At 54.5% G+C, this 26,234-nt stretch overlaps 2 protein-coding genes across 3 annotated transcripts in view; both read right to left on the reverse strand.

Moving 5' to 3' along the window:
• Positions 1 to 2,920: 2,920 nt before the first annotated feature.
• On the reverse strand, positions 2,921 to 11,510 carry NSMF (NMDA receptor synaptonuclear signaling and neuronal migration factor). 2 transcript variants are annotated; one of them, XM_084798844.1, is made up of 15 exons: positions 11,217 to 11,314; positions 10,817 to 10,878; positions 9,735 to 10,235; positions 8,650 to 8,725; positions 7,534 to 7,602; positions 6,812 to 6,864; positions 6,193 to 6,286; positions 5,630 to 5,750; positions 5,301 to 5,384; positions 5,152 to 5,185; positions 4,969 to 5,039; positions 4,744 to 4,823; positions 4,433 to 4,535; positions 4,225 to 4,300; positions 2,921 to 4,131 (listed from the first exon to the last, which is right to left on the reverse strand). In XM_084798844.1, the coding sequence occupies exons 1-15, from the start codon at positions 11,285 to 11,287 to the stop codon at positions 4,034 to 4,036; spliced, it is 1,593 nt and encodes a 530-aa protein (XP_084654970.1). In that variant the 5' UTR covers positions 11,288 to 11,314; the 3' UTR covers positions 2,921 to 4,033. The 2 variants fall into 2 exon arrangements, with proteins under 2 accessions (XP_084654970.1, XP_084654971.1); XM_084798845.1 differs by lacking the exon at positions 6,193 to 6,286 and having other exon boundaries at positions 5,630 to 5,754; positions 11,217 to 11,510.
• Positions 11,511 to 11,876: 366 nt separating this feature from the next.
• PNPLA7 (patatin like domain 7, lysophospholipase) overlaps positions 11,877 to 26,234 on the reverse strand; it is a 67,944-nt gene continuing 53,586 nt past the window's right edge. The window contains exons 23-35 of the mRNA XM_084798823.1: positions 25,332 to 25,500; positions 23,801 to 23,983; positions 22,881 to 22,999; positions 17,916 to 18,072; positions 15,696 to 15,812; positions 15,486 to 15,555; positions 15,012 to 15,128; positions 14,205 to 14,353; positions 13,759 to 13,911; positions 13,512 to 13,622; positions 13,324 to 13,408; positions 12,454 to 12,557; positions 11,877 to 12,277 (exon numbers count right to left, since the gene is read on the reverse strand). Coding sequence (XP_084654949.1) covers positions 12,167 to 12,277; positions 12,454 to 12,557; positions 13,324 to 13,408; positions 13,512 to 13,622; positions 13,759 to 13,911; positions 14,205 to 14,353; positions 15,012 to 15,128; positions 15,486 to 15,555; positions 15,696 to 15,812; positions 17,916 to 18,072; positions 22,881 to 22,999; positions 23,801 to 23,983; positions 25,332 to 25,500 — 1,645 coding nt within the window. The 3' untranslated portion in view covers positions 11,877 to 12,166. The remainder of the gene's footprint in view (positions 12,278 to 12,453; positions 12,558 to 13,323; positions 13,409 to 13,511; positions 13,623 to 13,758; positions 13,912 to 14,204; positions 14,354 to 15,011; positions 15,129 to 15,485; positions 15,556 to 15,695; positions 15,813 to 17,915; positions 18,073 to 22,880; positions 23,000 to 23,800; positions 23,984 to 25,331; positions 25,501 to 26,234) is intronic.

The raw sequence follows: 26,234 nt of genomic DNA on the forward strand, positions 1-26,234 counted from the left end.
AACCGTCAATTAAGCGCTGTTCAGCCAATCAGCTGGGCAAAAGGACAGGAAGTGGAAGGCGGGACTTCCTGGGAGGGAGGAGAAAAATTTGACAGTTGGAGAGGGAGGGGGGGTTTGACAGTTGGAGGAAGACGGTGGGAACTGGGCGTGGACTGGCCCAGGGGTCATAGTGGCAAGTGTTTGGAATATATGTGTGTTATAAGGTTTAGAGTAGTTTGTTTAGTTTACGAGTAGATTAGAATCAGTTCAGACTCTGCCCAGTGAGGTGCTGGCAGCTTTAAAGTATGTTTCAGTCTCCCTGTGTCAGCAGAACGGATACAAGATACTGTAACACATATTGCTGTTCACTGTGAAAGGAAGTCAGGACAGGAACTCAGAGCAGGAACCTGGCTGGAGGCAGGAGCTGATGCAGAGGCCACTGAGGGGTGCTGCTCACTGGCTTGCTCAGCCTGCTTCTTACACAACTCAGGACTGGCTGCACAGGGACAGCACCACTCATCATGGACAGGGTGCTCTGCATTCGATCACTAATTGAGAAAATGCCTTATTGCTGGAGCTTATGGAGGCGTTTTCTCAACTGAGCGTCCTTCCTTTCAGACGACTCTAGCTTGTGTCAAGGCGACATACAACTAGGGAGTACAGCACCTATGTCAGGCAGTTCATAACTGCTTGTTACTTCTGGCTGGCTTCTGACCTCTGCTAAGTACCTGCACTTATATGCATGCACCCACACATACATACATAACCGTAAAACATTTTTAATTAAAAAGGATTTTTGTGAGGCTGGAGAGATGGCTCAGTGATTAAGAGCATTGCCTGTTCTTCCAGAGGTCCTGAGTTCAACTCCCAGTAACTACATGGTGGCTCACAACCATCTGAAATCTGCTGCCCTCTTCTGGCCTGCAGGTGTATATGTAGACAGAGCACTCATATACATAAAACAAATAGATCTTTAAAAAATAATAATAAAAAGGCTTTTTATATATTAAGGTTAATAAGCTGTACTTAACAGCTACTAGAGAGGCTGGCTAGCCCTTGCAAATTCAAAGCCGGCCTGAGCTATAGAATGAATGAGTTCAAGGCCAGCATGGGCAAGTTAGTGACACCCTGTCTCAAAATAAAAGTAAAAAGGGATAGCCAGGCATGGTGGCGCACGCCTTTAATCCCAGCACTTCAGAGGCGGAGGCAGGTGGATCTCTGTGAGTTAAAGGCCAGCCTGGTCTACAAAGTGAATCCGGGACAGCCAAGGCTACACAGAGAAACCCTGTCTTGAGAAATCAAAACCAAAATCAAACCAACCCAAACCAAAGCCAAAAAATAAATAAATAATAAATAAAAAGTAGCAAAACACTCTTGCTAGGTGTGGGGCTTAATGACTTTAATACTAGCACGTCGAGCTGGGCGTGGTGGCGCACACCTTTAATCCCAGCACTTGGGAGGCAGAGGCAGGTGGATCACTGTGAGTTCGAGGCCAGCCTGGTCTACAAAGTGAGCCCAGGACAGCCAAGGCTACACAGAGAAACCCTGTCTCGAAAAACCAAAAAAAACAAAAAACAAAAACAAAACAACAACAACAACAAAACCTAGCACTTCAGGGCTGCAGAGATGGCTCAGAGGTTAAGAGCACTGGCTGACCAGCAACCACATGGTAGCTCATAACCATCTACAATGAGATCTGGTGCTCTTTTCTGGTGTGTAGGTGTACATGCAGGCAGAGCACTGTGTACATAATAAATAAACCTTTAAAAAGCAAGCAAACAAACAAAAAACTAGCACTTGGGAGGCAGAGGGAGGAGTTTGAGGCCAGCCTGATCTACATAGCAAGTTCTAGGCTATCCAGGGCTGCATAGTAAGACTCTATCTGGGAATTAAAAAAAAAAAAAAAGATATTAACATTTTGTATATTTTTTTCAGATATTTCTGCTCAGCTGTTTTCGGTAGCCGTCTACTAATTTTGATTGAGCAGAATGGGTGGGCAGATGCGTGGGAAAGGCTCAGGGGATCTTGGGCACCTGTCCCTATGCCCATACCCAGTATGGCCACCTCTTTGCCATCCTAGACTTTTCCCATGTTTGGCCCTGGGTGCTGTCTAGGTTTTGTTTCCTTTCTGCCATGTTTTGTCTTGGGGGGGGGGTGTGGGCATGAGGAAAAGAATCTTCTGGACTCCACAAACCCAACCTACTGGTCTAACCAACTTTCAGGGACATGGGCAGGCACCTCTACTCCCCCAGCTAGAGCCCAGGCTGAGCCTGCACGGCCTCCCAGAGCAAATGTCTGCCTGTTCTAGGCTTGCAGTGACACACACACACACACACACACACACACACACACACGGTGTGATTCATATTACTTCAGAGAACATGCGTAGCCAAGTGAACATACAAACTAACCTAATCCAACCTTCTGAAACTGTTCATGGTGGCCCCCAAACCTTTTAGCCTTCCCTTGGGCATGCAGAACGGCAGTCCCCAGCCTCCAGCCCCCAGCCTGCCAGGCCCTCGTGCTGCATACTGCACCCCCACCCCACCCCTACAACTGCCCAGCTGCTCTCGCTCCTAACACTGCTAAGTCTAGTTGTACCTTGGACACTTGAGGCTGTGCTCACGCTGGCTTCTTGCCCTGGCCACACGAAGAGTGGCCTGGAAGAGGCCTGGAGTAGCCTTCCCTCCCATCCCGTGGCTTCAGACCCTACTTAGTCCTTTTCTAGGGCCACAACCCCCTGGTTCTTATCACTACAGGGAGAAGGTAGTGTCTCCACCTTCTCCTGTGGTTGGTGGACATTATGGGAGATCCCAACCATCATCTTCCCGTGGTCCTTACCCCGTGGGTGGATGCTCTGCACAGCCCCAGGGGTGGAGGAAGCTGTGTGCAGTGGCCTCAGGCCGGCGTCAGTACCAAATGAGAAGAGCCACAGGGCAGCTGCAGCAGAGGGTCAAGTTTAATGGTCACTCTAAGGGATATCGTACATTGTTCAGAGCCCAATCCTACCTCCCCTTGGTCAGGGACACAGCCAGGTGTCCTCAGACCCCAGGCTCTATAAAAGGGGGGCCGGCCCCCAAGCTCCAACTATGTACAAGAGAGCCCACCCTGCTAGACCCTGGGCAAGACTGTGAAGGGGGTCATGGGGACCTCCAAGTTCACCAGCTACTTGACTCTGCAGCCTGGGGTGATAGATCCGGACCCCCACTACGAAGATGGTGAGGTTCTTGCCTTCCAGGGCCCATCCCCAGCTGGCCCACCACACCCCTAAGCCTCTGTGCTGGGATGTGGCTTCCAGATCGAGGCTGGAAAAAGCTGAGCTCAACAGCAGCGAGGGAGACAAGTGGCTTGAGGAGGTGAGTGGGCAACAGCTGGCAACCCAGTGCCTCCCGTGAGCAGAGGGGAGGGGAGGCTTTCCTCCCTCCTACTGCTCGGGCTACCCCTTGCCAGGATGAGGTCAAAGTACGCAAGGGGTGACAAGAGGGGGTGAAAGCAGACAAGATTTGGCCAGTATAGCCCGGGCCAGGCTTGGCAGCCTGGCAGAGCCAGCCCCACAGAGACGGGCCATCCTGGTGCTGGTGATCAGATACAGCAGGGCTGAGAGGCTGGGGACAGGAGGACCTGAACACACACCGGGCTGCTCGTCTACACTCTAACTAGTAGCCGAGTGCTCAACTAGTTAAGCAGGAACGCTGCTTCCCTTCAAATTGTTTCAGGGGTATAAAAAAATTGCACTTATTTCTATGAACCCCATGGTGGGAATTCCCAATGCTGCAGCCTCCAGGCGAGGCATGACAGGTCAATGCCCTGGCCAGTAAGAGGCCACTGGCCATGGGGTGAGATTCTTCCTCCAGGCCCCCAGGACTGTGGCCTCTGTAGCCCAGTGGTGCAGCAAGGACCAGACCCTACGAGAACCTGAGCAATGTCTGAGGGTCCCTGAAGTGGCTGTGGGCAAGGCCAGGGCCACGCAGTCCTGGGTGCAAGTGGCGGCCCAGCCCTAGGTCCCCAGTCCAGAGGAAGTGGCCTGGTGGTGCCTGGGCATGACCCTTGCATCTCACAGGACGTCATCAAAGTCCAGCAGCTTTGAGTGCTGGCGGCTCTTCCACAGGCGATATAGCCGGAAGTCAAAGTAGGTCTCGATCATCTGCTTCCCTGGGCAGGAGAGACAAAGGCCAGGAGACTCAGGCCTGACCGGGAGGCTCAGGCCTACCGCAGCCCTCTAGTCAAGCAGCTGAGGTAACTGACCTTGGGCAGACAGCTCCAGGGGCGACTCAAAGGTAACCTTGTAAGGAGTCATGAGGGTCCTGAGGTTCTGGAACAGCTTCAAGAAGGGCAAGGCCATGAGTGTGGGGTTCAGGGCAGGACCCACCCTCCTTGAGGGCTGAAGCGGAAGGGATGCGCCAGGACCAGCGGAAGGCCTTGCCCCCCACTTCTCACAGCTCTGAGCGCCTACCTTCTCCCCATTGGGGTTCCCCAGAATGTAGCAGCCCATGATATGGATGACGTTTGGCTCTGGGTTTACTTTGCTCATCAGGCGGCTCAGCCTCTTCCAGAAGCTGGTGGGAGTTACAAGACAGCCTCAGCTCAGGGCTGACGGGCCCCTTGACCGAGCTACCCAGGGAAAGGCACGGTGGAGGGGGAGGGGACTGGGAGCAATAGAGCAGGTTCAAGACTGCCCTCCCACAACCCAGGGTAACCCCACCCCTATGCCCCCTACCCTACGCCCCCATGCTCCCCCACTCCCACCCCCCACCCCCATCTCACTGGATCATGTCCTCTTCCTTCTCCACTTTGGCAAAGGTGGCCACCTTATTCTTGAGCAAATAAAGGTGCCCAGGGCCGCCCTGTAAGAGGTCATGGTCAGGCCTCGGGGTACCCCCCCCTCCAGCCCACAGGTGAGCCCACCCGCTGAATCCCACCTGTGAACACAGGCAGCAGACTTAGCGGAGTCACGACCCCTGCCCCAACCACACTGACCTCTCCGCCTACCTGGCAGAAGATCAGCATCTTCCAGATCTTGGCCCCCTTGTGATAGATGTTCAGCTTCTTCTCAATCTCCTCTGTGAACAGAGGGCTCTGAGCACCGCCCCACCCCGCCCCGCACCGCACTGCCCCACCCCGCGCAGGCCACCCTCCCCGCCGGCCACCAGATGAAATGAGCAGGATACATACCCAGGATGTCCTCAAACGTCGCATGCTCATGGTCCTGAGAACAGACATGCCACCCATCAGAGCCCTTGCTAGCCGCCCCCCACCCCAGGCATTCAGGCAGCAGTAGCTGGACCCCGAGTGGGAGGGGGACCCGAGCTCTGGACACTCACATAGAGGATGGGGATGATGGAGGGGTCATCCCTGCGGATGATGGTAGGGATGTACTCGGCTTTTGGCACCTTGGAGGAGATCAGCTGTGGGAGACAGGGAAAGCCCTATGAGGCACACCTCACAGCCACGAGGGAGCCTTATGATGACCCTGACCTCTGAAACTCCCCCAGGAAGCAAGGGGCTGAGACCCTAAGGACCTTTACACTGAGGGGAGCCTTGGAGACCCCTCCGCAAGCCAAGGATGGAGTGTGGGCATGGTGGGGAGGACCAGAGGGCAAGGCTGTGCTCCACCTAAGTGCCATGAGGTGCACCCAGGGACAGGCCTCACCATGACCTTGGGTGGCAAGAAGCCCTCAGTGTTGCAGGCCATGGCTTCCAGGCCTTTCTCTGTGTCCCAGTCCAGGTCCTCACAAGCCTCATCCAGGGTGCAGTGTGAGCTCTGCAGGTCACTACCTGGAAGCAGGAGGGGTCACCAGGAGAGCGGCATACCAACCGTAGAGCCCAACAATGCCCCGGAGGGTCTTTGGGTAGGTAAGAAGGTTACAGTCACGCGCAAACTGCAGAGCTGGGCCACTGACACCAGTGGGAAGCAGCCCCGTGTAGGAAGAGAGACATGTGAAGCTGGGACCCAGCACAAGTGTCAGCTGCGGCCGACTACGCCCTGAGAGACAGTGGGTACCACCTTACAGATGCCCCATCAGCATTGCTTAGCCATTAGTTAACCCCACCTAAGAGACAGGAGATACCGGGTATGCCCATCTCATAGACAGGTAAACTGAGGCTCCGAGAGCAAAAGCGCAGAAGCCTAGCGGTACTGGCATGGGACTCCTGGCAGGGATGTGGGCCTAAGGGGGAACTGTCAGGGAAGTGGGACAACCTGCATCTGGACACCTACTGTCTCGGGAGTCTTGGGAAGTGTCGGCTTTCATAGGGGTGGGGTCGCTCCAGGACCGGCTGAAGCTCCGTTCGCGCCGCTCGGCGAACGCTGCAGTGAGAGCAAAGCCCCATTAGCCAGAGGGGGCAAGAACAGGGCAGACTCAGGCCCTAGGCTAGGACCTGGGGTGTGTGGAGAGGCAGAAGCCGACAGGGACGAGGCCTGAGGTCACATACAGTGGACTAAGACCAATGGGAAGGTTCGTGTAGAGGCACAAAATACTAGGAGCAGTCTCAACTTGGAGGACATTAGGGCGGAGGCAAAAGGCACAGTGTGGACAACTGAGCGGGCTCAGGGCAGAGCCTAAGCCAGGCAGAACACTGGGTTAAGGGAGCGGTCCAGTAGGGCCTGGGCGAGGTAGAACACTGTTGGGCAAGTGAGACAGAACACTGAGACAGGGGTGGACAGGAGCGGAACACCAAAGGGGGCAAGACCTGAGGGGAAGGCAGGACATGGCCAACGGGAGGTGCCTGAGGGGGAAAGGCAGGACGTGGGGAAAAGGAAGGTGGACTGGCAACATGCAAAGCCCCAGGCTGCAAAGCGCACCACTGCCCGCCTCCCCAGGGCCCATCTTACTCTGGGCCTTCACCCGCCGACTGCCAACCATGCGCAGGTGTTTGCGGAAGTTCCTGAAGGAGAAAGCGTGGGGTGATGAGGGTCCGCAGAGGGGTGGATGCTGGCTCCTGCCCACCTAGTCCCTGACCACGCTGAGGCTGGACACAGAACAATCTCCCCAAGGCTCATATTCAAGGCCTGCCTCCTCCTGAGACCCTTCCAGAACTGCAGAACACAGGCACACTGAATCTCTCCTTTCAGGGTGTTTCTTGCTGAGGCTTTTTGCAGACATTTCCTCTGTCGCAAAGATATCCTAATGCCCTCTACCTGCGCCCACACCCACGAGATGGCCTGGGGATGTCCAGGTGACCCTTCCCCACTAGGGACACAGGCTTTGTGCCAAGAACCCATGTCCAGTTTCCGAGAAACACCTCTGAGGTTGGTAGGATTGGAGGGTAGGTAGGCCACGCCACTGGCTGAGTAACTCTGGGCTCCAGGGCTAGACAGACACAGATGGGCCAGCTAGCCACAATATGACTGTCAGTGTACCCTCAAAGTATAGGTTCAGGGGCTGAAATACAGCCTGGCCACATGGCCTCCTGCCTGCCACGTCCCCAGAGCAGGGCCAGGCCAGTGGTCGCCACCACCCTTCCCCCATTAGGTCTTCCAGGGCCAGGAGGGCCCTGGCCAGGCCAGTGCAGACCAGAGACAGACCCTGGTGGCGAGTGGCTGGCAGGCCCTACCTCTGGATTACAGACGCGGAATCATTCTCCCGTTTCCGGCGCTTCCTCTCCGCGTAGCCCCTGAATACCCTGAGAAACCGCCGCAAGTCAGCACTGCCCTTGGCTGAAGGCAGGAGGGACACAGACGTGGAGACAGAGGGGCCCAGTGGGGCATCCCAGGCCCAGCTCCCAGCAGGCCTCAGGGAGCTCAGCACTACTCGCTGCCCAGGCCCAGGGTCCCTGACCTGCAGAAGTCTATCCATGGGTGGGAGGGTCCCCCAGGACAGTGGCTGTGCCCCTAAGTGCACACTGCATGGCGTACTTACGAGATGCTGAAGTCACGGTGCAAAGAGGCAGCAAGAGAAAGAAGACAAAATGAGTGTGGATCTCCGGCTTCCTTCAGGTCCCCTCCACCATCCCTGGGGCCCCCAGAGGGTAGTTTCCTCCCAAAAGGATGTCTCCTGGACTCAAGGCCAGCTGTCAATAGGCACCAGAGGCTGAGCCACTGGCCCATGTCATCAGGTGCTGGGTTCTGGCCAGGCAAAGCTGGGGTTTGGACCAACAGAAGCTTGCCTGTGCCCTGCCCACTTTGTCATAGCAATTGGGGGTGGAGTAGGACCGCTTTGGTGAGGGACTTTGCTTCAAAGGCATCTCCTTGGGAGGAAGACATAGAAGCATGCCAGGTAAAGAGGAGCAGACTTCTAAGAGACCCTTGGTGACAGTCACCCGTCACACATGACGCAGAATGAGGCCAGAGTTCGGGGTATGCATGAGGACCAATGCCCACCCACCCCAAACCACTTGGGAAGTTGCTATCAGCTGTAACTCTGGGGCAGATCTCTTGGGAAAAGGGAAGACAACAGGCCACGGGTAAGTAGGTAGGCTGCATGCAAGGTATGCCCATGAGGGGACATGGGTACAGAAAGGGGCAGGGGAAGGAGGGGTAGGATATGGTCTGAGGTAGCAGGGAATCTCATGCTGCTGGGGCTGAGAGCCTCGGCTTGGCCGGTCAGCAGACTCAGCAGTGTGGCTGTGGCACGTGAGGCCATTCAGAAGCCCCCAGCTGAGCCAGAGGCCAGGCAGGAGCTGCCAGCACTTCCTAAGTCCTCGGAAGAGGCAGCCCAGCCCTGGACTCACGCTTGCATAGTTGTGGTTGCCGTCTGGAAGCTGAAAAGGTTTTCCTTGGGGAACCAGGTACGGATGGGGACTTCATCTGGAAGAAGAAAGAGATATGGCTGGCAAGGGCAGGAGTCCTGTAGCCTGATCCCTCCCTACGGGGAAGGGGCCCCGGGCCTGTGGGGGCTAGCAACAGCGGCAGAATCAAGGCACCAGGATGACTCTCAAGAAGAAAAAAGGCTGGCTAGGGTGGGGTTCCAGGACATAACTCTGCCCACCCAGACTCTCTGACTTGTGGCTTAAAAAACAAAAACAAAAAACTTTTTTTTTTTTTGAGAGAGAGAGAGAGAGAGAGAGAGAGAAGAGGAGGGGGACGAGGTGTCTGATCCTGGTGGAGATCACAGGTGGTTGTGAGCTGTCTGATGTGGGTGCTAGGAACCAAACTCTGGTCCTCTGCAAGAGCAGCAAGTTCTTAACCACTGAGCCACCCTCCTACGCCCTGGCTTGAGGAGGCTCTCCCTGCAGCTGTTCAGAGTGGGAGGGCCATCTTCCGGGTCTGTCTCCCTTGGACATAAGGTAGCTCTTCCCAGCTCCCAGCTAGCCAGACACATCCCTCCGTGTATCCCCACAAGAGAGTGAGCACGAGGTCCTTGGAGTGGGGACGCCTAGGGCTAGCTACTCTCTGAAGCCCAGGCACGGGGTTCCTGGGATGTCCTAAGGGGGACGCTCTGTGGGGAAGGACAGTTTCTAAACACAGCACTCTGGGTATTCCAACCCCTCCCTTCACACTGACATCAACAATCTCGGGGCCCAAACTGCTTCCCACCCCTTGTAGTTTCTAAAGACACTAAGCCATGTTTTCTATGTCTTCAAGACCCTCCCAGGCCCCTCCTCCAGGAAGCATCCTTAATAAACTGCGTGGTGGACTCGCTTTTCATCTGAGGGAGACTACGATGCGTAGGATTTGGGGGAAGGGGTGAGCTCAAACCGAAGGGATTTCATCCTGACTGCCATCACACCATGCATGACACACAGCTTTAGTGTTTGCTGCTGCTAATGGCTACCCCCCAAAAAACCTGCCCAGGCCCAGAGATACGGCCCCTCACCAGACACTCGGTCAACACTATACATCCTCTCCAGCTTCTTGTGGCTGCCAGAAGCCTCAGGTAGAGGTGGCTGCTCCAGCCCAAAGGCCCGAGGGGAGGGACCAGGGACCAGCTGGGCACATCCTGGGCATTCTTTGGAGCCCTGGCGGCTGCCTGCCCAGCTTTGGCAGGGCCTGCTGATGTCCTCATGGCTGCTGCCTGGGCTGGCACGCAGGGGCTGGCTATGGTGGTGAGGGTGCCGCTCCCGCTGCCTCCTCCCTTTTACCACGGCTAGCTCAATGGCTTCAGCTTCAGAGCCTGGCAGCAGGGCTGGCTCTCTAGAGATGGTGTACACACGGGGCTGGGGGCCCTCTGGAGCCGGCTTCCCGCTGACTGCCTCATCTGAGATGCTGCCCTCATAGCGGCCATTGGAGACGACGGAGAGGCGGCGCTTGTTCTGGGGGGCAGGCTGCATCTCTGGGGACCCGTCGTGGCCAGAGTAGGCGTCAGCCAGCAGGTGGTCTAAGGGAAAGGTGGCAGGTGAGCCTTCAGCCCGCTGGTCTACCCACCCGGTTTTCTGGTACACCAAGGGCACCAAGCCAGCAAGCACCAAGCTTGATGAGGGGCTCTGCTTGCTAGACAAGGTCCTGCCAGGTGTACCCTTTCTCTTCTTGTCTGGGCTTGAGGCCCTTCTGAGAGTGTGGCCTGGGGTGACAGGCAGGCCTTACCACCTGTGCATAATCCCGGGGTGGGGGGTGGGGGGGTGTTAAGAACAGACAGGCCCATATCCCCCCATCCAGAAGCCTGCAGATACACCCATTTGCCTGGTGCCAACTTCTCCCCTCCCCCCCACCAGCTGGCCCCCAGACAGTGGTGCCAGCCCTGGGGGTGCCAAGAGGCCTGTTGCCATGCCAACAACCCAGGCTGGGAGGGCGCCATGGAGATGGGTGATTGAAGCTCCTCCTAGGGTTCCAGGGCCCTGGAGGGCAGGGGATGTGAGGAAGACAAGCCGGCAGGGTACCTGGGCTGGCTCAACACTCCACCAGTCCTGACCTGGGGCAGAGGTCTCACCCTACACAGCCATTTGTTTCCTGTGTCCCTACCTGCACCGTTGCGGTTCTCAGGGTGACTCTGGGACAGGTACTCTCCAAACGCTCGGGCTGCTCTGGAGGGTGGACAGAGAGAACACGGTCAGTGCATGCTGGCTACCAGCCTTCGACACTGGCAAGACTCTCCCTACCAGACCTACCCCCACCCAGACCCTCCACATCAACATGGGAAGAGGTGGGCTCGCTCCACCCACCACAGAGAGCCAGGACATCCTGGCCACAGACCTCCAACTGTTTTCTGTTCAATCTGCCTAGCCTGTGGGCGTTGGGTTTTAAGGCCCAAGGCCCACTCCAGTCGGAACGGAAAAGCCGCAGGGCGCTGGGGCAGCAGCACACAGCACAGAAGGAAGCCAGCAGCGGCTACCTAACCTCCCGGTCAGCCCGCCGCACTCACCTTACTTTGGCCGCTACCGAGGACATGGCCTCGCTCCTCAGCGCCCTCCTCCTGGAGGCGGCGGCACCCATGGTCACGGCGCCCGCGCATCCCCCGGGCTTCAGAGCGCGCCCCGCGCCCGCCGCCTCTGCCGGGGGAGCCGTACCGCGCCTGAAGTCGCGCTAGGTCTCGGCGTCAGGGTCAGGGTCACACTCAGGCCCGGGCCCCGCATGGCCGCACCCAGCGCCCAGCGCGTCCAGCCTCGGTAGGAGAGCGCCGCTGGACCTGGGGGCGGTGCTCCGCCTCCTGACGCCAAGCCTGGGCTGGCACCACCCCCTTGATGACGAGTATGGGCGTGGCTAAAAGCCGCTCCTCCCTGAGGCTTTCTTTGTGGGGCGACCCTCCCAAAACTAAAGGGAAGCCCTTCCACTTGAGGCAGCGCCCATGTATGACTGGTGGCGAGGACTGCACAAGAAACCCGGGAGCTCACCTAGGTTTGGGGGCGGGGGGGGGGGCGGGGGGTGGTTCCAGACCGGAGCATCCTGCCTGCCTAGCCTAGAGTTGCTGCCTGGGGTTTGCAGGAACCAGCAAAAGGGTCCTAAGAGAACATGTGACCACCCCACTGGCATTCTGTACCTCAAGTGCATCTAGCTCTTTGCCACTGCAACCTTTACACCAGAGTGAGATATCCACACAATCAGACTGACTTTTATTAAGATGCCAATCCCACGCTCCCATGCCTCACAGAGGCTTTAGGGCCCCTCACTATTGCTGTGGGGATACAAAGGGTGCCAGTGAAGAGAAGAGGCCCATGGCTCCTCTAACACAGGCAAGGCCCCTGGAAGACACCACCATGCACCACCCAGCTTGATCTCAGGCAACTGAAGTAGCCTCCTAGTGGGTGCAGCCTCGGTCTAAGGGTGGGGCTCCAGGGAGCACTGTGCTCTGTTTAAAGCCGGGCAGGAAGGGCATTAGAGTCTTGGCTCCTGGTCCTCTTGATCAGGAAGCCAAGGGCCGGAGTCCCGGGACTGTTCCGAGGAAGTCAAGCCAGGGGGCCTTTGCCACAGTGAAGGCTCATCCTCCTGAAAGCAAATCATACATGGTCAAGGAATGTGAAGTGGGGGTTGCCAGGCCCCAGGCTGCATCACCTGGAGTCGGAGGGAGTAGCTAGCTCAGACTCAGGGACCAGGAGCAGGCCCTGTTTGGGGACCTCAGAGTGGGCACAAGCAAGGAGCACAGGCAGGGCTCAGCACCTCACCGAGTCAGAGTCCAACTCGGTCCCAGTGCTCTGGAAGTCAGCGTATGTTTCCTTAGGGGTGTCAGGCAGTTCCTCCTCATACTCCGTCTGATAGTCAGATTCATCTGGAGCAGAAGAAAGGAGTACACTGGTCCTCTCCCCAAGGACAGTGGCTGTGCCCAGCATAGCTGGCACTGAGGCACAATGTGGCCACAGACCTTCCATCCCCCACCCCATGGTGACACAGTTCCCAGGGCCACCAGAGGAAGCTGTAGCAGACCCAGCAATAACACTTCACAGCTGGCTTTCTCCACCTCATGACACAATGCGTCCTGTATGTTTCTCACAAAACCAAGGAGTAAGCTGGCCCTCTTTACCTGCTCCCTGAGCACACACAGGGAGGGGTCTAGCCAGCACAAACTCAGCCCAGCGCCTGGAGCTCTCACCCGGGAAAGGCCCTAGGGCATCTTCCAAGTTCCTCTTTAAGATGAAACACACAGCAGGCAATGCTGCAGAACATGCTGTTCTACTGCAAGGTGGGGGTGGGGACGTTGGCTGATGGCCCACTGCAGGGTTGTAGGTCAGAGCAGTGGCCCTCGGGCCTTCTGTAAGCTCTGCCAGTAGGCTCCCCTGAAGGCCTGTGATGTGGCTAGGATGCTAAATGGAGTAGCCTAGGAGACAGCCCCACTATTGTGGCAGCTCCTGAGCTGGACAGCTAGTCCTGGGTCTTGACACAGTGGAGAAGCCATAGTTTAGTTTCTTGGCCAGCAGAGCTCAAGTGTTGATGACTTCTTCAAGGACAAGAGTGAGGGTCCAGAGCAGCGAGGTCTGGCCACCCCTTGCCTGCCCAGCCTCTGTTACACAGGCCCACTTTCTGTACAGCTAACTCACCATCCACTGAAGCCACCTTGGCCGGCTCAATCCGTGACACGATCTCAGCGAGGTCGGTGAAGGAGGCATTGGGACACGTGAGCACCTGGGGTGAGGCAGGGAGCAGCACAGCACGTCACCTGTCTTGGCTGCACACAGGCGCAGCGGATGGTCCAGTGCGGTGGCCCCTCCCCGTCCTGCCATCTCACCCCACAGTCCTTCCTCTGGCTTGTCCCCTGCTGGTCCTGCAGCATCTTCTCTAGCACGCCACTCCGAACCCAGATGTCAAACACCGTCCTCCCGTGCTGATACCCAACTCCCTGTGCAGGAAGGAAGCCCCATCAGGAACTTGAGGGAGCCCCCTGTCGCGCTCTTAGAGAAGAGGCTGAAGAGGCACCAACCGTCAGAACGGATCCCCCAGTCCCTCTTCCCTTGGAACCAGTCGACAGCACTCACACAGATCTCATCGAACTTGCCGAAGTCCAGGGTGCGGTAGCTGTCGATGGGAGGCCTCAGATACTCGCAGTAGTCGCTGTTCTTTACCATCTCCAGCTGCCTCACGCAGCACACATAGGCCAGCCGAGTCTGAATCTCTGCCATGTTCAACACCTGCCAAGAATGCCTCAGCCTCCTACCCTGGCCTTCCCTCCTCGTGCCTCCTGGCCCAGGAAGAGGGTGAGCCCTGAGCCTGAGTCCTGAAGATGTGACCTGGACTGGAGAGCTATGAAGCCCCGTTTCTGCCCCTCTTGTCCCAGAGTTAGTCCCAGGCTCTGAGGAGCAGTACAAAACAAGTGGCCCAGATCTGCTGACCCCTCAACTTGGGAGCTGCTTCCACAGCCCTACTGCCAGGGATGGCTCATAGCGGATGACGGGCCATCTAGCCCATCTGGTACCAAGCCTACCTTGACTTTGGTGGCCAAGGGGTTCCAGCGTTTCCAAAGCAACCACCATCCAGACAAGGCATCGCCGTAGTTGGTGAGGTCCGTCTCGTCCCGGCTGCCAACATCAATGGCAATCACAACCTTTGCCCCCATGGATCTCGCCACATCCGCTACAGAGAAAAAGGGAGTCTGGTTACCACCCAGGTCAAGAATGCAGAACCAGGGTATGGGGTGGTACCCCAGGAGGAATGGGGAAAACAGCAGGAAGGCAGACCCTGCTTTCCTAAGCACTACGAGGGCCTTGTTTCTCTTGGCTGCTCCACCAGGGAGGGGACCCTCTCTAGTATTCTCCCTGGGCCTATGGAGGCAGTAGATCTAAAGTCTCAGCTTGTGTGAGAAGTGCACAGAACTGTGTGAGATACCTCCTGAGCATGTAGCCAACAGGTAGCAGGTGTGGCCTCACTCATACCACACTCAACACCTGCAGGCTCTTAGTTTCCCACTGTGGGCACAGATGGAAATCAATTGCTCCTGGTTTGTCTCCTTGGCCTTTGTTCGGCGGCTGCTGTGCTAACAGGCAGAGCCATATGCTAGGAGCAGGCTATGCGCATGTGCACGCATGGGCACATGCGCATGTGTTCTCTACGAGCTGATGCCAGCCTGACATTTTCTCTTGGCATACTCTAAGGAAAACGTGTACCACCCAGCCTTCCTGGTGTGGAGGCGGCTGTGGCAGGCAGCCACAGGGCAGAATGACCAAAGAGCTATGTACCAGCATGCGGGGGGGGGGGGGGGGGGAGGGGGGCACTCCGGCATCCTCTGCAGTACCTGGGAGGTTGTTGATGTAACCTCCATCCATCAGCAGGTGTCCATCCTTGGGGTCGCAGAGTGGGGGCATGTAGCCTGACAAGGACATGCTTGCACGGACATACCTCCACAGCGAGCCTAGAGCATCAGAAAGATCTGGTGAGGAAAGTGGCCAGGAAGGAACCCTTCTCTGCCCTCTGTGGTCCTGGTCCTGCACTGGAGAATCAGAGCCTCGTCTGCTTCTCTCCTGCTCCTTCCTCAGAGGCCCCTTTGTCCACCTGGTATCTTGCTCTCGAGTGCTCTACTTTACCTAGTATGCCTGTGGCAGAGACATCCTCTACCTACCTTGCACAAATGCACCTGTGACTTTGCTTCCTTTGAAAGACCCTCAGTGCCCTCACCAATCTCATAGCGTCACCTGCCCGTGCTGCCATACCTTCCTAAGATCCTAGAGCTGCTGACCCTATGGTGCTTTTGGTTGGTGAAGGCTCTCACCATCTGTGTGGACCCGCATGGCAGAGGCTGTGATGTCGGTGGTGATGGCAAAGTAGGGGAGCCACAGGTCCTGTAGGAAGGACAGGGATCAGGAGAAACATCCTCCCACATTGGTCCCTGTCCATCTAGGGGACAAATGTGCAGGGAAAGTAAGACCGAGTGGCCAAGGCCACTGAGCAGCCCATGTGAGCCAGGTGTTGTAGGGCACACCTCAATCTGCCGGTCTCTGAAGACGCTGCTAATGCTGCTGTTGAAGCCGGTGCCAGAGAACATGGACGTGATTGGGTAGGTCAGGTCCATTATGGTCTTCACCATCGACGTCATATCCTAGAGATATGAGAGATGCTTCCTGAAGAAATCATTCTGGCCTGTGGGACCCTGCTAAAGCAGGATACAGGCACAGCACATGCTTTGTGCCTCAGAACACAGGCAGCTAAGAGAACCCACAGGTCCAACTGCCTGAAGTGTCAGGAGAGCACTCCTTGTGGGGTTGAGGCAGCAGCAGCTCCCAGGCTTAGCAGCTAAGGACAGAGGCCTCTGTCCTTCCTCACCCAGCCAGGCCTTGAGATCCCCTGGGGACTCCAGCAGACCTTTGTGCTTTAAGTTGTCCTCTACAGCTAGCTGAGGGACCAAGGGTTAGACAGAGTCACCAGCCCTGGGAAGGTTAACAAGAAGAAGAGCCCACAGCTCAGAGGCTCTGTGAACACCTTTCCATAAGACACATGAGTGACCAAGACAGCTTAAGATTCGGCTCAGGGCCTGAGCCAGGGGAGCCGCTGGACACTGTCACCCATCTCTTCAGCATGGCAGGTTGGCACATACTTCCATAAGCTCCGTCTCCGTTATGTCCAGCAGCAGCCTCCTACAGGGTGTGGACCTCGGCAGGGTACCACAGCGTAGTTCACTCTCAGGATGGTGGGAGGACCAGCCCCAAGTGCCCCGGCTCTTGTCACTGCCCACCCTCAGCACCAGACACGCAGGAGGAGGGAAACGAAAACACCACGCGGGTCCTGCGCTCGGCCTCCCAGCCCAGGACTACATCCTAAGCTGTCCTGTGGTCGCTGATGTCAGAGGCCACCCTCACTGATGGCAGGCATATCACTAAGGACAGGACAGGACGTGCCTCTAAGCTCTCTTTTTTTTTTTTTTTTTTTTTTTTTTTTTTTTTTTTTGGTTTTTTTGAGACAAGGTTTCTCTGTGTAGCCTTGGCTGTCCTAGACTCGCTTTGTAGACCAGGCTGGCCTCGAACTCACAGCGATCCGCCTGCCTCTGCCTCCCGAGTGCTGGGATTAAAGGCGTGCGCCACCACGCCCGGCTCTAAGCTCTCTTTTTTGATGGCCACTCATTCCGTGTTAGAACTATTTCTGGGCAAAGAGCCGCAGGCTGCCCTTAGCTTTGCGAATGCCGCAGAGAGCCCACTCCTCAGCCTCTGCATGAAGGATGACCAATTTTCTTTTCTTTGGAAAAGGAGAACAGAAGGCTTTTGATGCCACGCACGGTCTCAGCAGGGCTCCACTTGTCCCGCAGGAGCGGCCCAGCCTCCAGAGGGCTATGAGCTGCCTGCTGGCAATGCAGAGCTGAGGGAGCTGCTCCACCTGCCTTTGATTCTGTTTGATGTTTGGCTGTGCTGTCCATTTATGACAAGGCTGGACTAACAGCAGAGAAGTCACGTCTGCGCTGCCGCAGAGCCCACACTCAGCCCCTCCCTGGCTTGACTCACGCCAGGGCAATACTCTTTCTCTTACATCATCTAGGGCCAGGGGCCAGGCAAGCCTGCTGGGATGCTCATGCTAACGAGGCTGAGGCTGCATGCCCTGCCTTGCCTTTGCCTCAGAAGCCCGCAGCATGGCTGAGGAGGGGGAGGGGACATTGGGGGCCTTGGAGGAGGGGTTGAGTGCGATCAAAACACACCGTATGAAGTTCTCAAACTAATAAAAGAGTAAAAAGGACATGAAGTTGGGGAACGCACATGTTGGGGACTATGGAGGGAGGCTGGAGAGGGTGAGTGGGAGGCAGAGAAGATCATATTATATACGCATACAAAATTCTCAAGAATTATTTTTAGAAAAAAATCTGAGGCCTGTACTCGTCCCTGATCTTGACTGACTCTGGCTTTCTCTCTCCTGCCCACGGTAGGCGCTGGTGCGGCTGTGCCTCTTGTTTCCAACGACTGTAGGAACCACTAGCTCCCCCTTCAGTGACACTGGCCCTCTGTGTTGTCACCTGGTAAACCTCTTACCACTTAAGACTAGAGCACAAAGCAGACCACCTCCCACTTCCTGCCCTAGGGCCTTACCTACCACAGGTCACCTCCGGCCTCCTATTCCTGGCCTTCTCCCAGCATTTCTCAGTCATTTCCTGCTTTATGGGCTGCCTTTGGCACACAGGCCATGCTCTGACCCCCACACCTGCTGGAGGGGGCCTGCTCACCTCTGCCCACTGCTTGGCCCGGATCCGGATCTGGCTGTAGCTCCGCTCCTCAGCAAACAGAGCACCCATGAACGCCCCGATGGATGTCCCTCCGATCATGTCCACGGGGATGCCACACTCTGCTAGCGCCCTGAGGATGCCTACCTGGGCACAGCCTCTTCACGGTCAGAACACAGAGAGAGAATAAGCAGCAGTGTGAGGCCAGCCCTTGAGCTGTATCCCCAACAGCTAACCACCCTTCCCTCCTCAGAGCCCCAGGTTTGCACAACCACAGACAGTGGGGCAAAGAGAGGAAAGGCTAGGAGAAATGTCTGGATATAATTTAAACCCCCTCTCTGTGGAGGTCCAGAGGTGCCTGTGGGGCTGAGAGGGGAAGGAAGGATTTCCTCAGGAGAGCCAGTGGGTGGTGTTTCTATGCGCTGCTGAGTCCACCAGAGCACCAGACGCTGAGAGGCTCAGCGGGCTCCACCATAGGAGGAAAAGTGGAAATGAGAGCCCCCCCTCCTAGAATAAAAGGGTTCTGATAAACACCCCGAGGGCTGCCCTAGGAGGCAAGGTAAAGCAGAAATGAGTCAGTCCTCATAAAGACTAGGCCTTGAGTTCCCAATGTCTTCAAACCAGGCTAAGTTATGGCCTAAAGCCTCAACCTGAAACACAAGTCACAGGAAAAGAAAAGACCTCATGGCTACTGAGTACCTGCCTGCCGTGTGCACACTTGGTCTGATTTCCAGAACCACACACATTAAAAAAGGTATAAACTGCCTATGTCCAGCATCGGTGAACAAAGTGCTGTGCGTATGCCTGCAGTGAATATACATGCTTAGTAAAAGAGGCAGACACACGACAGATGACTCCAGCTCCATGACATGTGTACAACAGGCGAATCCAGCTGCATGGAAAGCAGAGAACAAGGTACCAGAAGCTGTGATGGATGGGAGTGACAGTGTAGTGAATACGGAGTTTACTTAGGATGATGAGGTAGTCTGGAAATAGACAGGCCTCACAGCTGCACGACAGTGTGAACACATCTCACTGACAGCTGCACGACAGTGTGAACACATCTCACTGCACTAACATGGTTGAATCGCTGATTTATTGTGTGTGTATTTACAATGAAAAAGAACAGTTTAAAAATACCACCAGGGTCAGAGTGTACTAAATAACAATAAATTCACAATATATCCTGGTTTCGTTGGCTGCAATTTATCAAGTAGTCCTGATTTCCCTTGATAGCTGGCTGTCTCACGCTGTTTTACTCCAGACTTACTTAATTACTAATTAACTCTCAAGTCACACACTGAATGTGTGTGTGTGTGTGTGTGTGTGTGTGTGTGTGTGTGTGTGTGTGTGTGTCTGACAGAACAGGCACAAGAAGACTGAGGAGGCCTTACTGGAAGTAGAGTCAATACAGATGCAGACAATCACTGCAGACGTTAGTCCTGAGGCATGGGTGTATGGTCACTGGGCTGCTGGGGCCTGTGGAGCAGCAAGCTGCAGAGAGCACAGCTACCTACACGGCAAACTCCCTGCTAGTAAAAGATCCTGTTTCAAAAAACAAAGTAGGTGGTACCTGACACCTGAAGAATGACACCTGAGGTCCTCCTCTGGGACCACTGCCACCGTGTGTGTGTGTGTGTGTGTGTGTGTGTGTGTGTGTGTGTGTGTGCGCGCGCTCGCGTGCACAAACACAGAGAGAGAGAGAGAGAGAGAGAGACAGACAGACAGACAGACAGACAGACAGACAGAGAGACAGACAGAGACAGACAGAGGCAGAGGCAGAAAGAGAGAGGCCGAGATGCAGAGAGATACTAACAGAATGACACAAAAATCAATGCCTTCATTCAAAGATGTCACTGAAAGAGAACCAGAGACTAAGGGACACACTGCCATAAATGCACCTAGAAAGGAGCTCAGTAAAAACAAATAAATCAGGGCTGGAGAGATGGCTCAGAGGTTAAGAGCACTGACTGCTCTTCCAGAGGTCCTGAGTTCAATTCCCAGCACCCACCTGGTGGCTCACAACCATCTATCATAAGATCTGGCACTCTCTTCTGGCCTGCAGGTATACTTGCAGGGCAGAGCACTGTGTACATAAGAAATAAATAAATATTTTTTTAAAAAAAGAACAAATAAATAATCTTCACAACTCAATACTAAAAAACAATGCATTCACAATGGGTGACAGCTGCAGATGGATACTTCACAACAGCAGCAATGAATGGGCTCACATCGCTGCAAGGCACACGCGAGTCTGCGATCATTCGCCTTCAGAGAATTACAAGTTTGAATCACAAGAAGGACCACTGCACAGCCACTCGAGAGCCTGCAAGTTCAATTCTGACACCACCAAGGTAAACAAGAGAAAGCAAACTGAACTCTCACACCTGGCTGGTGGGGGTGTGAACAGTACCATCACCCCACGATCAGGTAATTCCACTTCAATGCATTTGTCCAGAGGAAAGAAAACATACACCCACAAAAAGGATAATTATAATTTTGTTCCTTATAACAGAAACCAGAAAACAACCCCAACATCCTATCAGGAGGAAAGCTGTGGAAAATACAGTGATGATGGGATCTCCTCATGGACCCATCTAGAACACAAACCTCAAGCCATGCTGAGTGGACAAAACTGGACACGTAAGTACAAGCAATAAGTAAAAGCTGTGTCATTGATCGCCTCAATGAAGTCGGTGAAGCAGAGAACGCTGTGGGAGGGACAGGCTAGCCACAAGCTGCCACGTGACAATACACACGGAACCCGAGCGCTTATGAGGCTGACGCAGGATAACCTCAAGCTCCTGGCCAGCTTGGGCCATGTAAGGAGAACCTGCCTCACACAAAACAAAGTACACAGAAATAAAATTACAAGTGTAAAAATATTTTCGTAGAAAAACAATAGTTGAAAGACAGAATTGAAAAAAATCTCCAAGAAAATAGAGGTTTAGAAAAGATATGAAAATCAGAGGCTTCTTTTAGGATACTACTATTAAGCTCTAGGAAGAGAGAACAGAGAAAAGCAAAGATTTTTTTTTTTAATGAAAAACACTTCGGGACTGGAGAGGTGGCTCAGTGGCTAAGAGCACAGAGGACCTGGGTTTCACTCCCAGCGCCTACATGGCAGCTCACAACTGTCTCTAACTCCAGTTCCAGGGGCTCCAGCGCCCTCTTCAGGCCTCTGTGGACACCACATATGGATGTGGTGCACAGACATACATGTGAATAAAACACTCATAATACATAAAATGAAATGTTACAAGTGAAACATTTCCTGGAGTTCCAGCTTCATGGATTTCTAAATGTGAACGGGCCTAGAAGAATCCAGAGTCCTGGCGAGGACAGCGCTGGTGAGATACCACCACATCTCCCAAAATACCAAGATGTAAAGAGCCCCCAAAGGCTCTAGAAAGAAAAGCAAGGCCAGTGACTAAAATAGCATTGATTATCTCAACAATACCAAAGCGGCATACAAAATACAACTATGCTACAAAATTTCTCAGAGTATTTTCACCTCGAATTCTCTGCCCAGGCAAACCAGCACGCGAGTGTGAGAGAAGAGTGAGACCGTCTTCTGATAGGCCCAGTGTTAACTTTCACCTCCCGCACAGCCTCTCTTCAGCGTAACTTTCCAACAGCTAGCTGGAAATAAATCACTAAAGAGAAGGGGGCTGGTGGGCCGACAGAGATGACCTGGTCTAAGGACATGAGTGTTCTGGCAGTATTTGCTGGTGCACTGATAATATCAGAAACAGAGCTGATGCAACCATAACAGTCAGAAACTCCTAAGAAGGAAGTGGTATCGGTCCCAGGGGTCTGCGGCATCTCTGAAGGAGCTAAACACCCAACGCCACACGCTGTCAGTGCTGGCTGTACCACTGCCCGAACTTCATGAGGATGTTGAGAGTGCACACAGAGGCAGAGCCACAGACAGACGGGTGTGCACAGAGAGCCACAGGCATAGATTGTTGGAGGGTTAGGGAGCCAGTAATCTACAACTTGAGGAGACACAAAACAGTCAAATAGGAATACTACTTAGAATCACAGAAAAGTCAATACCCAAAGAGAGCTGAAAGTCGTTACTGCGGGGAAGTCTGCAGAATGGGCTCTGGGAGGGGCAGGCAGAAGACTGGGTCTTGTGTGCCTTGCAGAACCACATGGCTTTTAAGCACACCTTAAGCAAAGTGGTAGGTTCATCAAAAACGCTGCTGGCCTGACCTGAAAACTAGGACCAGGTCTCAAAGCTTTGACTATCCAGACCCACAGGAAGGACCAGGGCCTCTCACTACTTGACAGAGCAGGCAGCGTGGCCACACCACTCCTCTAGGCCGGGTGAGCACAGGTGTGACTCACCACCAGACTGAGCAGAGGCAGGACTCAGCTCTGAGGGCCAGCTCCAGAGCACCCCTTCCTGGGAGATGTGGGGTCTGACCGGCCCCTTTGTGCCCTGGACCACTGCTTCACCCTCCTGCTGAGGATGCCCTGGCCTCCACTTCTTTCCACTCAGGATGCTCAGATGACAGCTAAGATAGGAACTACATGGGTTTTTAAAGAACTCAGAGCCCAAACAAGTACAGGATGTTTCTCTAGTTCAGGAGTGGATGAGGTCATTCTTCCATCGACAATGTGTTAAAGTGGGAAGAACCTCACGGAGGGCCCACTGCGGAGCAGACAACGTTCAAAGAGGAGACTTGGCTAACCAGATAGACGCTTCTCAGCACAGACAGTCAGATAATACCCATGTGTTCTTCTACCAAATTGGCAACAGTAAAATCCAGGACATCTGGACAATAAACACACAGGTACCCAGATACTCTGGCATGCACACCACACCTTTGTCATCCATGGGGACTCTTTCCTGAGGGACACTAGAGTGGTCTAAGGGTCTTTTCACCTATGGCACCATACTCCCATCATCCAACTATCACCCCCATACGATGCAGCACATAGTTCGACAGGGGCTCTCACCTTGCTCCACCCCCTCCAAGCACCAAGGCAATGGCATTGCCTGTCAGCACCCGTGCAAGGCGAGAAAAGTCTGAGTGACGGTCTGGTGGTCTTTGGAAAACACGCGTGTACATCTCAACCTGAGAGAGGCCAAAGGGACAGCGGTTTGTGCATTTCTTCGACTAACATCCTACACACCCTGATCTGATTCAAACCCCATCCTTTCCAGGACACGGCCTCATTAGCACCAAAGTGCCTGAAAGGGGCCAGGGTCACCTTAGGGGTGCTGGCAGAGGACAAACAGACCTAGAGGGAGCCTCCACACTGCCTGAGAGCACAGAGCTCCTCAGGATGTTCTCACAGAGTCTCTCCTCTGGCCCCTGTGCACACAGCGCTCTCAGGGCATATGGCCCCGAGCAGAGACGCAGCTAGCAGGTGCTGTCCACTGAGCTGTGGGGGCTGAACTGGCTACAGCATTGTGGGCAGCCCCAGTGCTCCCACCACCTAGTTTTCACACTGGGCCCAAAGATCTAAAGATGACCTGAGAGGGAGGAATCTCAGGATCGCATGTGCTTCTGCCCTGAAGGGGCAGCGCAGCAACCTGACCATGAGATCGCTTTGGAGCTTCGGCTAAATGTGGCACACTCAGCCATGGCCCCTGAGCCTAAGTCAAGCCCAGAGTCCTGGGTTGACCGGTTCCCCGGTCCTGACAGCCTTGTGCCTTCACCATGCTGTGCCTTTCTTCATCTGCAAGGCAGCCCAAGAATCCGAAAGTTAAGGTCACAGCCAGAGTTCAGAAGCAGAACAGGTAACGTCTAACCAGAACCCACACACAAGCCCTGAGGCTGCATAAAGGAGAAGACAGTTCTAAATATACAGCAGCAGGCCAGAGATGATGTAGTCAGGGCCAAGTCCCGCTGAGCCAGCCCACGTGGCCTCACCAGCTTGGGCAAGCTCCTCTTAGAGAAGACACGGCGTGGGCAGCAGAGGTGCAAGTGGCCAGAGCACCAGCTCCGCATGTTGAGCCACTCCACGGTGCGGGCGGGCCCCGGACCGTCTTCCTTGTGCAGCAAGATTAATTGCTTCTGGGCTCGCACAGCTGTGCTCTCCAACATCCGCTCCAGCTGGAGGAGAGCAGAGCCTGGTCAGCAATGCAGGCAAGCCTGAGGACTGAGCACAGTACGGAGCCAAGGACCAGCACAGAGCTGTCCCCAGCACTGCCCTGATGGCCGGGCCCCAGGCAGGAAAGCGTGTGATGGGTCTAGTTAATAGTCGGGCTATAAGGTTAGCCCATCTTGAGGTTGCTAACACCCTGACCACATGGTCCATTCAACTGTGTGTGCTGGGGTGGGGGTGGGGGGGCCAACATGGCTGCAAGGTGCTCAGGGTATGAGACAGGAGGGCATCCTCCTGCATCTCAACCACTGCCTTGTGACTCTTGTGAGTCAGTGTGCTGTGACCTTCACACTGCCTTGTGACTCTGTGCTGCGACTTTCACAGATGATGCACCTTTTGCGCAACTGCCCTTACAGAACAGCACTGCCCCTGCATAATGGGGACACGCAGCAGAGGGGATGGTTCCAGCTGCTCCAGGATTAGACAGGCAGAACGGATGCTGGAAGTGAAAGCAGAGCAGGCAGAACAGAGGGGAGATGTGAACACTAATTAAAGCGGAGAGGTGCCACCTCATCCTGCTCAGTTAAAGGAAATGAGTGGCCTGAAAGTGTTCATTTTGGGGAGTGGCATGAAACTCTTCAGCCGTACCTGCAGCCATTCACAAAGGAAAACTGGAAAACAAACAAACAAACAAACCAGGTGAACAGTTTGGCAGCATCTAGTAAGTACACACATCCTGTGGGGTCCACAACTTCAAAGTATCTGAAGACAACGTGCATATGGCTTGTTACCATGGAGTCACTGGCAGAGAACGCATGCATAAACAGACGGTGGGGTGCTCACAAATGGAAAACCAAACAGCCATAAAAATGGATGAAAAGCTGAGCGTGGTGGTGCACGCCTTTAATCCCAGAACTCGGGAGGCAGAGACAGGTAGATCGCTGGGAGTTCGAGGCCAACCTGGTTTCTAGAAGTCGAGTCTAGGACAGCCAAAGCTACACAGAGAGACCCTGTCTCGAAAAACCAAACAAACAAACAAACAAAAATGGATGAAACAACGGGGCTTTTATCAGAATCCTAGGTACTGATGAAAAAGTAAATTTCATGCTGGGCAGTGACACATGCCTTTAATCTCAGCACTTGGGAGGCAGAAGCAGGTGAGTCTCTATGAGTTTGAGGCCAGCCTGGTCTACATAGTGAGTTCCAGGACAGCCAAGGCTAGCTACATAGCAAAACTCTGTCTCAAACAGGAAAAAAAAAAAAGATATAAAACAGGTCACTATTTCTAGGTCTCTAAAGAGCATATGGCAGACAGGTGGGCCCTCTTCTGGGGACGAAGCCCCTCTGAGCACTCACCTCACCTACTGCTGGCTCTTGGTCACCCAAGCCCACAATGAGGATGCAGTCAGCCTGGCGGATGCAGCGCTGGGTCCAGGGTGTGAGTGTGCTGTCTGCTTGGTACAGCACAATCCGGTGGATGTCCTCCTGCTGCCCCAGCCAACTGGATAGCCGGTACTCATGGATACTGAAAGACACGGGGCCGCACCTCACCTTCTTTAAAATGTTTTCAAAATTAATTTATTCTTTTTTTTTTTTTATTGTATATCTGCATGTACACCTACAGGCCAGAAGAGGGCATCAGATCCTTTTATAGATGGTCATGAGGTACAATGTGGTTGCTGGGAATTGAACTCAAGACCTCTGGAAAGGCAGGCAATGCTCTTACTCACTGAGCTATCTCACTAGGCCCTAACTTTTTTTTTTTTAATTTTTGAGACATGGTCTCACTATATGGCATTGGCTAGTCTGGAACTCACTCTATAGAGTAGGCTAGCCTTGAACTCAGAGAGAATGGCCCTCCTCTGCCTCCTGAGTGTTAACACCTGACCTTCTACGGGGTCTCCTAAGGTTCCTCATCTTCATTAGCACCCCTCCCACAGAGCAGCAGACGGGGTTTGGGCCTGGGCATGAACAGAGGCTGTGGTCAGGGCTAGAACAGGGGGCTTAAGAGAAAACGTGAGATGCAGAGCTGCTTGCACGTGAAGTAGGGGCATGCTTGCCTCCTGGGGCCTCTGGTGGTACCCACGTCCATGTATAGTGCAAAGAGTATAGCTGGACAAGGAACATGCTGGAATGTGCAGACATCACAGCACAGGGGTGATGATGTCTACCTAGGACAACACAGAACAGCCAAGGGACACGGTCAGGCTGGCTAGTTTCCCTACATGGGTCACAGGGGTGATGAGGTCCACCTAGGAC

The sequence above is a fragment of the Acomys minous genome (assembly GCF_964271855.1).
Source record: "Acomys minous genome assembly, chromosome: 10".
NCBI classification, from domain to species: domain Eukaryota; kingdom Metazoa; phylum Chordata; class Mammalia; order Rodentia; family Muridae; genus Acomys; species Acomys minous.